The 15,612-nt window shown below is 40.8% G+C and overlaps 1 protein-coding gene across 1 annotated transcript; it reads left to right on the top strand.

Annotated features, from left to right (window-relative positions):
* Window positions 1-280: 280 nt before the first annotated feature.
* Window positions 281-15,530, top strand: inpp4aa (inositol polyphosphate-4-phosphatase type I Aa). The gene is made up of 22 exons (XM_008296396.1): window positions 281-380; window positions 478-522; window positions 3,141-3,259; window positions 3,338-3,454; window positions 3,606-3,685; window positions 3,803-3,920; window positions 5,549-5,639; window positions 5,767-5,914; window positions 7,538-7,668; window positions 8,704-8,808; window positions 8,921-9,029; window positions 9,294-9,480; window positions 10,590-10,871; window positions 10,960-11,107; window positions 11,367-11,399; window positions 12,476-12,648; window positions 12,791-12,914; window positions 13,657-13,924; window positions 14,715-14,812; window positions 14,912-15,024; window positions 15,115-15,269; window positions 15,349-15,530. The coding sequence occupies exons 1-22, from the start codon at window positions 281-283 to the stop codon at window positions 15,479-15,481; spliced, it is 2,877 nt and encodes a 958-aa protein (XP_008294618.1). The 3' UTR covers window positions 15,482-15,530.
* The last annotated feature ends 82 nt before the right edge of the window (window positions 15,531-15,612 follow it).

Raw genomic sequence — 15,612 nt, 5'->3', positions numbered from 1 at the left:
CGGCCTTTACAGGATGTGACTAATTACAAACAGCATTCAGATTCTGTCATCTCGAAGAAAGGACGACATCAGTATCAGAATGTTGAAGTCCGTGTGACTCCTTGTTGTTTTCTTCTGTCTTTCTTTCAGGTTTATCACTGACGAGCGTGTGATCAAACCAGAAGGAAAACCGACGAAGAAGAAGAAGAAGACGAGTTGTGATTTTGCGTCCGCTTGACATCGTTCTGCTCTTCAGGCCTTTTAATCAAAGTTCCACCTTCAGCCCAGACGTGCAGCCGCCATGTCCGGGAAGGAGCGCAGCCCCCGCCACCGGCCGTGGTCGGTCTACCGGGCCAACACGTTTGATCTCTCGGCCGAGATGATGGGGCTGGCTCTCTCAGGTAACCAAGTAACTGCTGCCATGGTAACCTGTCTAGTGATGATGAAAAAGCAGGGATCTTTAAAAAGTGTCTCCTCCTCTTTCTCTCTTTCCAACAGGCAACAGTCAGGATCCAGACGAGCCAGTGCTGGAATTTAGCGTGGGTAAGTTGAGGAATTTCAGAGCTACTTTGCTGCAGATAAGTGAGTCATTTCTCTGTGATTAATCACTTGACGGTGGGCATATTCTACTTCAAAAGATCCATCTTTTCTTGAGAAGTTTGCTATATTTAGACTAATAAATCCTTGATAGCTGCACATTAACAAATATGAAAAAATACTGCCTGTATAGCTAAACCCTGATATGGTTGTTTTCTTTCCATTGCTGTCCAAAAATTACTAAAACACACAATTGCATTAGGCAGCATGTTCCTCCATTACGATGTGCACTTTGCTATGAATGCACTACTTGTATGAAAAGTGCTACACATATAAATAATGCTTGATTTAATTTGAGTAAATCCCACGTACGCTGAAACACTCTGGTTGTTTCACGCTCATAAAACAGCACACACCGTATCCTTCAAAGCTAATCGTATTTTTCCATTAACAAATTACTATGTGGAATAAGGTGTTGCTCGCTCGTAATGACTCAGAGAATTATCACACAGCTTCCCTTCAGCTCTGTTGCAGCATGTGAGCATCTTTTACAGTAGCTCATTATTGGTTTTACAGCCCACATGTGTGGTTCGGTCTCACTGGTCTCCTGAGCCTCCTTTTCAGCTGCAGCAGGATGTTTTTTTTAGTGGAAAATCGCTGATAAACCCACTGTACGCTCCCTGCCCACCAGACAAAGTTATCATTGAGTTAGTGAAGGTAGTGGCACATTTAGCAGCTAAAGAGCCCGGTATTTCCCTTGGGGGATGATTGAGAGCAAAATTGCTCAAAAGGAGAGTAAATATTGGACTCCCTGCATGTGGCCAGAAACATGACTTCAAATTAGTCCTAATGTTTCCCCTGTGATTGCTGGATGTGTAAATAAACTGTCCGTCAGCCTTAGAAGGTGTAAGATGTCAATGATGTATTTACAACTTTCCTCGCTGCTTCAAACTGAATAAAAAAAAAAAAAAGATTCTGCTTGAAGGGATGACAGTGGAACAAGGTTTTAATATTTAATAGCTAAGCTGGATTGCAGATATCCATAATTCAGTTCTTCCTAGTCAAAAGTACATTTCACATTCTTCCTGTCCACAGTCGATGTCCACGTCGTCATTCTTACAAGGACAAATACTTGGTAAATTCATGTTTATGAGGTTTCTCAATAAAGATATCTACAATTCAGTTCCAGAACACTGCATATAGCCGCAACTGAATCATAGCCAGTATTAATTCCAGTTTCATACATCTAAAGTTTACTTCTGATTTGCTATAATTCGGCTTCTACATGTCTTAAGTTCTCTCAGTCCAGGATATCTGCATTGTCCTTTGAAGATGTCTTGAATTAAGTTTGAACTAATCAGAATGATAGTGTAGAGATATTAAACTGAAACTCTGCCATGTTGAGATGTATTTACGAGGTATGACCTGAACTGATCTCTTACTTAACGGTAAAAACTCTTTTGTCAGCCCAATTCTTTGTTTACATCTGCTGTCCGACACTTGTCAGAAGGGAAAAGTATAAGTTGTGTCAAAAACATTATTCAAAAAGTATCAGCACTGGCTAGCGTCATGGTGCCTGTTGCTAGCTAAACTCCGACAGTGCATTGTGCTTGCCAATGGACAGTGTTAGCCAGTAAGAGGCTTCTCCTGGTGGTGCAAACAGGTACTACACTTAATGTACAATACATGCTCTGACATACATTTAGAGAATGCAGGTTTTTGATGTTTTTAGGAGCTTTCGGAGCAGATGTGATGCACTACAGAGTTATTAATTTATCAAGCATATACTCTGGATTGATTTGAATAACTTTAATGGACTTGTGCTGTGTATTGTCTAGGAAAATGGTATCGGATCAGGACTCGATGTTGGCAGACACTATGTAATAAATGACTCAGATCCAATCTAGGGCAAAATAAAATCTTGATCCTGACATATCTAGTAGTCACAGACATCTTTAAATAAAGGTTTGACCTGGCTGCCACGTCAGAGCAGCTTTGTACTTCATTTTGACCACAAGTCTTTTATGTATGAAGTCTTATTCTCTGATAAGCTCTTTCGATTTTACAGCAGTGACCTTATCTACCACAGCAACCGCCATTACTTCTGCTAACACTGCTCAAAAGCTTTTGTGGAACAATGTCGGATTAGTCATGTTGACGTTTCAGGTATCTGCAACTATTACTTTGACCAGTCGAAACTGAATTACAGATAACTGTAGCTGCCATAGGACACGTCAGAATGACGTTATAGGCATCTGGAATAAAAATTCAGATTAGTCACAGTCACAGATTTGTCACTAGTCCAAATCACATTCAGAAAATCAGTCATTTTATATCCACTTATTCAAGCTCAGCTGTTAGATTGTCATGCCATAGTTTTGCTGTAATTGTGTCCTTAAAGAAGGATGATACGACTTGTTGGTGATTGGCCCAAGTGGTGTTAACATGATTTGTGGGAAAGCCATGCTTAAGTTTTATCCACTGCTCAAACTAAAAGAACTGCTGTTTAGTGTAGTACAAACTTCGATATACTGCATTACATTCCTCCCATGGCCAAGGATTACTGACCATCCCACTATTAAATCTCACAGTTAGTAATCTCCTGTGTTTATATGTTGCTGTAGCCTGCAGCGAGCTGGTCACTCCCTCTCTGGACCGTAAGCCAACCAGCTTTGTGGCCGTCAGCTGCACTACTCCGCCCCAGGCCTTCTGGACCAAACACGCTCAGACTGAAATCATCGAGGTAGACTATTTCCTGCTTTCCTTTCCTTCCCGCCTGCTGTTGGACACATTTCAAAACACCTTTTCTCTGTCTGTTTAGGGCACCAGTAATCCCATCTTCCTGAGCAGTATAGCATTCTTTCAGGACTCGCTCATCACGCAGCAGACTCAAGTCAAACTTTCTGTGTACGACGTGAAGGACCGCACACAGGGCACGGTAATCCCTGCTCTAAAAATAGTTTCCTACAGATTCACTTTACGTTTCTTGTTCGGAAAGCAAATAACACTCCGATTTACCAAATCCTCTATAGTCTACTCTTATCTGGGGGAAATCCTCTAAATCCTTTTGGTGTGCTTTTATGTGACAGATGTACATGCTGGGTTCGTCCATGTTTTCTGTGAAGGAGCTGCTGCAGGACAAACACCACAGGCTGCACCTGACACTCAGGTAACAGGCCAACGTAGCACGCTCTGAGTTTTCCGCTGTCGGTGGCAAAATTATATCATATGCATGCCAAGTTTGGGTTAAGCACCATTGACCTGACTTGACGTGGCCCTTTGTCAGGTCAGCGGAGAATGAACGGGTGGGCAACATCACCGTCATTGCCTGGCAGATAGAGGAGAAGCGTGAGCAGAGAGCTCCTGTTGCAAGACTACAGAGAGGAGACACTGTTAATGGAAGGGTGAGCGATGCTTTTATTTTGAAAATTGATGCATCATTTAAGTTGTTTTCCAAGCAAATGGCAAAATATTCTGTAGTTGTAGTTTCTGAACTGTGAGGATTTTCTGCTTTTTGATCTGATGTGACAGTTCATGAAATGTTTTTAGGTTTAGGAGTGTTGGTGCACAATAAATGAATGAATGAATGAATGACTGGCAGCCTCCGAACAAAAACCCTTAAATTAAATAAAAATATCATTACTCAAATAAATTACAAAAACAAAACATTTATAGACATTCATTATGGTATATATGTTTCATTATGTTATTAGAGTTAGGATTAGGGTTCTATTTTCCCCAAAACATTACAATTTCCCGTATTACGACTTCAATAAACTGATAAATGATAAAGATATGCAGTGAATCAAAGTTTCTTTTTGTTTTGTTTGTTTTGTATTATGTTGGATGTAGTAAAAAAAAAAACGTTGCTTGATTTGTATTAGAAATTAAAGAGTTTAAATTTAAAAATACACATAAATATAAAACTAACAAGATTCACCTTAAAATTATTTGGAAAAATGTTGCTGTGAGCATAAACCATTATTTAAAGAGCCACATATTAAGCTATGGACAATGGTATTTTTTTTTTAATTTTTTTTTTAATTTTGCGTAAATTTGTGTGTATTTTAGGAAGCAGAAACATTTTCAGTAAAAAAAAAAAAATACATGTAATTTGTCATTAGTAACATGAGACTTAAAATAACTGTTGGGTTGTTAATTTACAGGTAATGTCATGAAATTTTACAGATTATTCTATACAATTTAGCTAAAAGATACTGTAAAATTTTCAAGTTATTTTCTGTAAAATTAGGTTGTTTGGACAAAAACTGTGACAGATCTTAGTCGGTGAGGTAAGTCTGGACCCAAGAGCACCCAGGCAAGACAACAGGCACTCAGGGAAAAGGAGGGTTTATTGGTAACACTGGAGTGTGAGGGGGAACTGTCCAAGGTACTGTACCAGCTGGGGAGGAGCAGTGGAGTGGATCCTCTGAGGCTGAGAGGTGAAGCAGGAGAGAGCCGACGGTGGCTGAGAGGTGAGGCTGGTCGGTGGCAGGTTGAGCAGGGGGCTCGCTGGTGGCTCCGGAGAAACTAGAGGCGAGAGAAAAGAGAGAGGATTAGACGGCGTGATTAAACTCACAAAAGTTTGGGAGTACGGCCGATGTACCGCGTGAGTGAACGCAGTCACCTGGCGCTGGTGCACAGGTGACAGCGGGCTTTATCCAGCGCTGATGATCATTGGAGCCAGATGCGAGTGAGTGGTTTAGCACGATCCAGGCTGAAGCCCTTCCCAACCTGAAAACCAAGCAAAGCACACCGAGCAACAGCCAAGCCAAACCCTTCCGGGGCTTTTTTTAAAGTAAAAGAAAATCATATTCACTACAAAAATGAGCAATTTAATGGTAATATCAGTGGCTTGTCAATAATTAATTATAAAAATAATGGTTGTATCTTGAGGAAAATATATTTGTCTTCTCGTTGTTTTGCCTGACTCAGTGTTTGTACCCACAGTGGTGTTTTTTAAAATTGAGTCGAGTGTTACAGATCCATTAATTAAGACATTCGACTGATGATCTTATGAATTTCTTTTCAGATGGTTCTCCCTGTTGATGAAAGTCTGACTGAATCGATGGGCATTAAATCTAAGTCTTCATCTTTATGTAAAGATCCACTGCTGAAGGCTGGTGAGTGTATTTCTATGTACACTAATTATTACAGTAAGCAGCTGTTAGGACTACGAGCTGTGACAGTTTAGTAACAGGTGACGTCTGAATCACTGCCCATGTCACAGTGTGGTTTCATTTGTTCCAGTGTTCGGAGGCGTCATGTCACGGACGTACCGTTTCCCCACCACGGATGGAAACCACCTGCGGATCCTGGAGCAGATGGCAGAGAGCGTGCTCTCCCTGCACATTCCTCGACAGTTTGTCAAACTGCTGCTGGAGGAGGATGCTGTCAGGTACCATCTGAAAAAACGGGTTCATTTGTCGAGCAGCATGACGAGCAGCAGGGTGCTGGAGTGTAGTGATCCCCGACCTCTTAGGCTTGTGAGCCATGTGATCTTGTTAAAGCTGTAAACCTTGCCTCTGGTTCCACCTTGAGTTGAGACAATATCATGTCATAGTTATTGTAATTTCAGCATGAGTTATTGTAGAAGAAAACTTTCGGAGCCATGTTTAAACTGATGTAGTTGAGGTTGTGTTTTAGCCACATGCTAAAAGAGCCCACTGTCAGAAACTACAAGACATCATCTTTTAAATAAAGTCTCATCAATGCATTCTAGCCTTTAGTTCTTCTGTTATAAGTTTTTTATTATTGTTTAGGTATTCCTAATAGGTGAAAAAATCATAATTACAACAGTTTATTGATGCACAAGTGCAGGCAATTTTCCATGAAGTGTCTTATAAAAAACAGAATCAACATTTTATTTAGTGCGTAGAATGCTCTCAAAAACTAGAAAATTGAAAAGAACATTTTGTTTCCAATGTATATTTGTTCTCGGTTTTGACTCAATCCTGATTACAACTCAGGGCTGCAAAGTGGCTCAGTTGGTAGCACTGTTGCCTCGCAGCTAGAAGGCTCACGTGCCGATGGGGGCACCCGGGATCTTTCTTCGTGGAGTTTGCATGTTCTCCCCGTGCAGTGTGGGTTCTCTCCAGGTTCTCCGGTTTCCTCTCACACAGTCTAAATACATGTTGAGGTTAATTGGTGATTCTAAATTGTCCGTAGGTGTGAATGTGAGTGTGCTTGGTTGTCTGTCTCAAAGTGTGGCCCTGTGATAGACTGGTGACCTGTCCAGGGTGTCCCCTGCCTTCACCCTAAGTCAGCTGGGACTCCAGCCCCCCCGCGACCCTAGTGAGGATTAAGCGGTGTATAGATAATGGATGGATGCATGATTGCAACACACTCTTTGCTTGAGCTCAAAGCTCCTTGCCTTGAATCTTTCTAAATTTGACTACAGATGTTTCACAAGTCACAGGTTTTAAACATGTGATTTGTGAGTCGTCTAACCAAACAGTGATGTCCACTTTTTAGATTACTTCATCTAGTTTGTACCTGTATAACGAAATAAAACTGCTCAGTAAAAAGCAAAGGTCAGAAAACAAGTACAAAAAACAAACTCATTAATGAACACAACTAACTCTGCATTTTTTATATCCTATCTTCAAACTCTTCACTATTTAATGAATAAGATATATTAATTTAGGTTTGGTATCGCTGTTGTAGCAGGTATTCTTTGGTTTAAGGCAGTCATAAAAATATGATCAGCATTACTGCTATTTTATATTTGTGAATGTATTAAAAGAAAAAGCTTTTTAACGTCTCCTTTGGGACAATAAACTGTGCATGTTTTATTACCTGAAAGTGTGTTATGCTTTTAAATGTGCTCTATTAGGATATCACCGTATGGACAGGGCAGCATTATCGTTACGACTCCGACTGCTGGTGTTTTCTTAGCGGTTGCTTGTAATTTATTCATTGCAAAGTCTGTAGCTGAGCACGCAGCACAAAATGCCAGCTGTGAGATCATCAGCGGCTCAGCTGGATGTCATGATTGTCGCTGCACATGTGTGATTTGCAGGGTGTGCGAGCTGGAGGAGCTGGGGGAGCTGTCTCCGTGCTGGGAGAACCTTAGGAGGCAGATCATCACTCAGTACCAGACCATCATCCTCACCTACCAGGAGACCATCAGTGACCTGCACGAATACAAAGGTTAGAACCACAGAGGATTTATAACATACTGCTGTAAAGGGGCACTAAGCAACACTACAGTATGAACAAAACAGAATATTTTTAGGGCTTCATGCGCAAGAAAATTAAGCAAAAAGTGTCACTGCTTTACATATTCAGACACTTCAGTTTTTCCCAAATTACCACAAGCACAGTTCCCCATGATTCAACTAACTATCCAGAGACATCCCTTTTTTTTAACTCCAAGTAGCTTCTTTTTTTTCTTTTCATTTTGAATCACTGTGAACAAGTCCTGCACCTCTAATTAATGCCATAAATTTTTTCCATTGCTGTCTCCTACCAGCTCTGTGTAAACGCAGCCTGCAATTTGACACAAATTCTTTCATTTTTGTCATGTGACTGCTGGTAATAGCAGCGTCACAAATAGCTTCTTGGTTGTGTCAAGGAGCATAACATTTTTATATTTTACATATTTGTTTTTATCTTTAAAGGTTTATATATGTGCAAAATTGTTAAATAAGACATGTGGAATATACCACAATGATAATAAAATCACAAATTTAAGACTAGATTTGACTTTTTTTTTTTTTAATGGAACGGTTGTCACAGATAAATAGTTTAAAATGTTTTTTATTTTATGTGTCTTTTTATAGTGATGTTTGCACTATTTCCTATATGTAAACTTTTCTTTCTACTATGTGTGTATCTCTGTGTGTACTGCTGCTGACAACACTGTGAATTTCTCCACTGTGAGATAATTAAAGGCATATCTTATCAAATCAAATCAAAAAATCAAATCAAGTTTATTGTCATTTTGCTGTACATGCACAGTAGTACAGGCAACATGAGAGGGCGTTTCTTCAGGATCCAATAACTTAAAGCAATTTAAATAAAGATTATCTTATCTTAAAAAGCTATGAGTAAAAGTTTTGACAATCTCTAACTGTATATTTCTACCTGACATGTAAAACATCACATTAGCCATATTTTGCGTGTCATCTATACCCCTCATATATGTATGAAGAAACTCTTTTTCCTCTTTCTGCTACCTCCCAGGTCCTTCATTTAAGTCCAGCACCTTGAAAGCTGAGAGGAAACTGGAGTTCATTCCCACTAACCTGCATATCCAGAGGATGAGAGTCCAGGGAGAGTCTGGTTATGGTACGTATTTGTGCACATTCTGTATCTTTACTGCACTGCTGTAACCTTTATAATACAGGTTACTCATTATCTGCCCCATTCTCTTTGTTATTGTTCTCTGTTGTCCAATCAGACCGGACATACGACGTTGTGACTATCGGTGCTCCTGCAGCACATCATCAAGGCTTTAAAGGCTGCGGCCTCCGAAAACTGCTGCACAAACTCGAAGAAGCCAGAAAACAGTGAGTAGTTTAAACCTGTACTTGGGTTTATGCTACAAGTTTCATTATTGTGTTTGATTTGGAGTTATTAACTCATCTTTTTTTTGCGGCTCTTTTTGCCTTACTCAATCAGAACTTATGAGGAGGAGAGGTAAGACTGTGTGAAGTTGTTTGCTGCATGTTTATGTCATTTCAAGAGTGCACACCACACTTGTTCCTCTGTTTATTTTTTCCTTATATGTTCTGTTTTTTTTCCCACACAAACACACCTCTGCACACCTGAAGCTCTGCTGGCCCCGGCTCTAAAGCAATGGCATACCAGCCTCAGGATGTGGTGAAAGCAAAGGAGCTGATTGCTCAGATCAACACTCTGAAGACACAAGTGTGTTACTACACTGAACGTTTGTCCCGAGCTGCCAAGGAACGCTCAGCCAACGCTCTGGAGAGAACTCTGGCCATCCTAACAGAGAAGGTAAGAGGAACTGGAGGGATCTTCAATGTACTCTAGTTTGTGGTTAGTGTCCTGATCTTATAGGTCTTTAATGCAAAAAATCCTTTTCAGTTTAACATAAAGTCTAATTTATTTATTTTTTACTCTTGCAGTGACGATTTGAGTAACAGACCAGGATGAATGAAAGTTTAAATTTGATTGTCTTTTTGTTCCCAGGAATTCAGGTTTGTTTTTTTTTAACTGCCTTGGTTGCTAGTGGTTCAGTGCCTCTGCACCAGCAACAACCATGACATTGTGCTTTTGGGTTGTCTGTCTATCCATCATCCCAGGCTCATGATCATAATATCTCAGAAACACCAAGAGAGAATTTGGCACAAACATACTCTTGGGATTCAAGGATGACCTGCTTAGATATTGGTAATCAAAGGTGAAAGGTCACTGTGACCTCAAAACGCATTTTTGGCCATAACTCCAGAATTTGTACCCTAATTTTGACACAATTTCACACAGATGTCTTAATAGGATAAACTGAAATATTACAGCCAGAAAGGTCAAAAGTCAGCTTCACTGTGACATGACCTCTCTGGCTGTAATGAAACGCCATAACTCAGGAACAGAAGGAGAGACTGTGCCTATATTTCACATTGTCCACCTTAAAGCTGTGCTGATTGTTTGGATCAGATTGAAGATGTATGTGAAGCATTCAAACTTTACAATATGTAGCTTCTTTGCATCCATGTTTTAAGCATCAGCTGCTGTCAGGGCTGCTATGTTTCTACTACATATACTGCATTTTTTGACTTGGGACAGAAACAGATGTAAACTGCAACTTGACTGGCTGGAGGAGGCCTATGAGCACAAGGCGGTAGTTCTGTATTGAGGAGTTAAATTGTACCAACAAAAGGTTCAATCAAATCTATAACCTAGTTTACCCATATAATAAACAACATAGCTAGTTTTAAAACAGTGAATAACAGAAGACGTTTCAAAAATAGCCCATAACTAAAAGAGAAACCATTATTTCTGAACATTAAAGGGCTTTATTTTTCCCTCAAGTTAGTGTTCACTTTACCTCATTCCCACAGTGCCACATTTCTCAGTATATCTTGTCCATCTCTGTCCTCCTGCAGACTCGTCAGTTGGTGACCGTATGTGACTCTAAGCTGCTGTCTACGGCCATCGTCGCTCTGGCGGCCGCACGCCCAGAGTTCTCTCACCAAAGCACCCCATCCCCGTCCTCCTCCTCCCTCTCGCCCTCCTCTCGCTCCCCGTCCCGCTCCCCCTGTCGTCACCCCACCTCCCCGTCCCGTGCCGCCACCTCGCCCTCCCGCCACGCAGTTCTTCCGGAGGGCAGCGAAGGCAGCAAAAACAAGCGTTCCTCCTTGCAGGCAGATCTGCACGAGGAGGAGTGGGTAAGAGACGAGCCCATCTGCCTCTTCCTGTTCATGTCTTGTTGTTTTTCTTATCTTGTGTTCATTTGCAATCTGTGTTTGTGTGCAGGAGAAGGTTTGGCTAAATGTTGATAAAAGCCTGGAGTGTGTGATCCAGAGAGTGGACAGGCTGCTGCAGCGAGACAAGCTGCAGAGCGACAGCAGCTCCGAGGACGTCTTCCTGATGGCTAACGAGGAGCCGGGCAGCACTAAGAAAGGTATTCACACGCAGCAATGCAGTCATGTAGGGACTGATGTCAGCTCTTTGTAAAAGGTCAGAGTTAATATGACAATTTCTGGATACATCCTGAGCATAGAGACAAGGATTTCATTATCAGTATCATCCCTGTAGGATCTTTCTCATCACAATGTTTCCTGCTTAACTGAGTGTTTAAGATGTGGAATATAATTTTGAGTTATAAGGAGAAGTGGGATTCTGTCTTTAAATAAACATTCTTCGCCTTCTCTTGATTGTAGATAGCAGCCCAGAGGTCGAAAAGACGTCTCCAGGTGAGAGCAATATTTCCTTAACAATCAGTCAGTAAGTGCATGAAGGAGTATTAAACCAGGGAGCCAACACAATGAAAGTCACATTCATTCCTGCAATTTACATTTTTGGTATAAATATGAAAGTTGTTATGATGATCATGTATGTGGTGCTCAAGTAAACCTGAGATTTTGTGAAACTTAAAACTTTACAAATGTGTTCAGTGAACATGAGAACAGGAGCTGGTTCTGTTCTGGTCCTGGGACCTACTACATATTTAAACTACTACAGACTTATAAGCTAGTTGCATACTATGCTCTCTAAATGCTCTTATGTTCTGTGCCTCTTTTGACCGTCAACTATCATTTAAAAGGCAACATGCCAAAAAAAACAAAAACTTAAAACTAGACCTTTTGGGCGCCCCTATAGCTCACCTAGTTGAGCAGACGACCCATGAACAGGGGCTACAGTTCCCTGACTCAGCGGTCGTGGGTTCGACTCCTGCTCACGAGGTCGCTCCCCATTCTTCTCCCCTCTTTCCTGTCCATCTCTGCTGCTCCAAATAAAGGCAAAAAGCCCAAAAAATATATTTTAGAAAAAAATTAATTTGAAGTTGAAGTTTGGCATTCACAGTCTATACGCAATAAGAAAATAGACTTTAACCATTAAAAGGGTGGGAATTTTACCTCTGAAGCCTCAAAGGAAGATGCATCTCTGACATTTATGGTGATTGTTTATTTATATTTACTTAGTTTTTAGCATTCACATCTAATGTAATTCTTCTCCTGTAAACAAAATAAAAGAAATTCTAAGAATATGACACCTTTTCTACTATCTAGTCCAACAACCCCTCTGCCTAAATCTAATAATGTACAGTAAAGCTACAGGAAACACAATTTTTAAGATGTCAAAATAAAACAGTTTAAACCATTCTGTGTACATTATCTGTAGATACCGTCTGTATACTTGATTAACCGTGTTTGTCCTTGTTCCTAACTTTCAGATTTAAAGATGTGCTTTCAAAGCTGTTTTTCAGCCATTAGTACCTTTGTTTGGATGTTAATATCTTTGATGGGAATCTCACCTGATGTGTCTGCAGGTGAGTGGAGCGACGCTCTGTATCCTCTCCTCTCCACGCTGACAGACTGTGCCTCCCTGATGAGCGACAAAGCCAAGAAAGCCATGGTGTTTCTGCTGATGCAGGACAGCGCCCCCACCATCGCCATGAGCCTCACCCTGCAGTACCGCCGCGACGTTGTCTTCTGTCAGACGGTCTGTCAGCTTCTGCCGCCAGCTACTCAAACTTTAGCACACAGATATTAAACTCACACATGCGCAGTTTTGGTTGTTTGTCATGACACAGCGCGTCTGTATTAAAAACATGATGTACTAATACCAATCCTGCTGCTTACAGCTGACGGCTCTGATCTGCGGCTTCGTTCTCAAGCTGAGGAACAGTCTCTGTGACTCAGGCTTCCTCAGGCAGCTGCACACCATCGGCCTACTGGTGCAGTACGAAGGCCTGCTCAGCACCTACGGTAACTTTGTGTGGGGATGTGTGCGTTCTTGTATGCTTGATTAGAAATCTATAATTACACAAAAGACTAAAAAAAGCACTCAGAGTGATCATATTTCATCTGGGCCACACAGTCCAGCTTTGATAACAAAAATTTTGAGGCTAATATTGTAAAACTTAACATGTGTCTTGATCTAAATCTGCGTGAAATTTCACATTTTAATGAATTAATTAATTCCTTCATTCATTCATTATTTCTATTTTGTTTTTTAGGGGGATTAATTACAATATTTTGCCACATTTGAAATATAAAATGAAATTTATATGTATTAGGTTGCTAGAGTGCCACCTATAGGTAGAAACAAACTAACTAAAATCACAACAGTTAATTTAAACATACATACTCCAAATTTGATAGTAGTTGCGCAGAGGAGTTGCAATAATTTAAAGAGTTTGATAGTTTTTGTTAAATAGACAACATGCTCCAACAGCTAGTTAGTTAGAGTGTAGGGTGTATGGATTTTTATAGTTTTACTATAAAAAAGTTATGTGTTAAATCAAAGACAATAAAAAATATAAAACTACATAAATCAATACTATAAAACCTTCCTCAGCTCATGGATTAACTTTTCACTAAATTTTACTATAATTTGTTAATTAAAACAAACATAAGAATAAACAAAACAGTAACATCCCTGATGGAGTTAGTTGTGTGTATTTATTCTTTTGCCATGAAATTCTATGTTGTCTTTTTTCTGCTACAGGGGAGGAGTTGGCCATGTTGGAGGACATGAGCGTCGGCGTGATAGACCTCAGAAACGTCACCTTTAAAGTTACCCAGGCAACTTCAGCCTTCAGCCCGGACATGCTCCCGGTGATCACAGGAAACAGGAACGGCTTCAACGTCAGGGTCCCGATGCCCGGAGCCATGTTCGACTCGCTGCCACGAGAGATCCAGAACGGGATGCTGCTCCGAGTGCAGCCCGTCCTGTTCAACGTGGGGATCAACGAGCAGCAGACGCTGGCTGAGAAGTGAGTGTCTGGGACTAAAGAACAGCAAAGATTAAGAGAGTTAACAGAAAAATTCCATGGCTGGACAGGTCTATTTGAATTAATAGAGGTTTAACAGTTTCATAGACCACTGAAGCTCTACAGTTTTAAACATATTTCAGATAATAAACTAAAACAGCAACAAACAGATTTTACTTTCTGTTACATTTTTGTACTTGTTGACCTAAACGGCCTTACAGGGAAAAGGGTGACCAACATGTGGCTTTAAAACATTCTTTGATCCTGCAGATCAAAACCTCAACATGTTATAATATGATATATAACAATGATTTCTGCTTATCGATGAGTTTTCACTGTAGTTAGATGTTGAAGTTACATTTATTATCTATGTAGTATTCCACATAAATGTTCTCTCAGAAGAAGAGAAAATAATGGTTGAAATAAAAAGAATTATGAAAAGATTTTAAGTTAGTACCTTGAAAATAGTTGTGGAGCATGCATGCTCAGTTTCCTTTTGAACAGAGCAAACTGTCACAGATTGTTCAGTAGAGCCTAAAATCATAACTATCTTGAAACTGTGATGCTGTGTCCTGTGGCTGGTCTAGGGGAAAGAGAAGCAGCAGAGATCTGAAGCAAATGAAGGATTTAAGGATACAAAAAGTGGAAGAATATCTAGTAGTTAGCTGTCAGAAGGGAGGGGAATACGAAAAGCAGCAACCAGGGAGCACCCATAGTGCATTTACACATTCATCTATGGGGAAATGTACCATATTGTTATAAAAGTTAAAGTTAACATCATACCTGTTTCCAGGTTCGGAGACACGTCACTGCAAGAAGTCATCAACATCGAGAGCATGACTCGCCTCAGCTCGTACTACGACCAGTTCAAAGAAGTCCTTCCAGAAGACTGTGAGTTACACACATTGTTTTTATCAGATAGGAAAAATATGTACTTTCTCATTCTTATGTTTCATCAACCTCATCATTCCTCTGCCGCTATCTCCTCAGGCCTCCCCCGTTCCCGCAGCACCACCGGTCTGCCTGATCTGCTCAAACTGCTGAGCCAGAATGTGAACGCCAAGAAAAGCAAGAACGTGGAGATCCTGTGGCAAGCAGCCGAGGTAGACTCGCTTATCACGTCTTCTCTCTGCAGGCTAAAACATTAAAAGCTCCGTCTTTTTTCCTCTAATTTCCTTCTCCAATCTTTAAAGATATGCCGACGGCTGAACGGAGTGCGTTTCACCAGCTGTAAGAGCGCCAAGGACCGCACGGCCATGTCTCTGACCCTGGAGCAGTGTCAGATCCTGCAGCAGGAGCACGCCTTGGCCCCACAGGTCTTCTACCAGGCCTTGGACTGTATGCGCAGGTTGGTCCCTGCACCAACAGCTCATTATTTTAAAAAATCTAGGCGCCAAAATTCATGCATCTCTTGTGTCTCCCCACAGCGAGGGCTGCAGGAGAGAGAACACCATGAAGAATGTGGGATGTCGTAAATACGCCTTTAACTCTCTCCAGCTCAAGGCCTTCCCCAAACAATATCGCCCTCCAGAGGGGACATACGGGAAAGTTGAGACCTAAATAGACTCTTCTATCTGGTGGAGAAAAAAAAGAACAAAAAAAAAAAAAAAAAAACTGAAGGAGGATAATGATGATGGCACCACACAAAGAAAAATACAAACTGGAGCAACAGCCCTTTGTTTTGTGCTTAG

The sequence above is a fragment of the Stegastes partitus genome, unplaced genomic scaffold (assembly GCF_000690725.1).
Source record: "Stegastes partitus isolate 25-593 unplaced genomic scaffold, Stegastes_partitus-1.0.2 Scaffold1125, whole genome shotgun sequence".
NCBI lineage: Eukaryota > Metazoa > Chordata > Actinopteri > Pomacentridae > Stegastes > Stegastes partitus.
This window is presented reverse-complemented; position numbering and strand designations above follow the sequence as displayed.

What these genes read in the sequence shown, in the direction of transcription:
- inpp4aa (XM_008296396.1), top strand. Translation starts at nt 281, where the DNA reads ATGTCCGGGAAGGAGCGCAGCCCCCGCCACCGGCCGTGGTCGGTCTAC. An exon ending in TGGCCATCCTAACAGAGAAG is followed by an intron (nt 9,481 to 10,589) that starts GTAAGAGGAACT and finishes GTCCTCCTGCAG; the next exon opens with ACTCGTCAGTTGGTGACCGT. An exon ending in CAGCAGACGCTGGCTGAGAA is followed by an intron (nt 13,925 to 14,714) that starts GTGAGTGTCTGG and finishes ACCTGTTTCCAG; the next exon opens with GTTCGGAGACACGTCACTGC.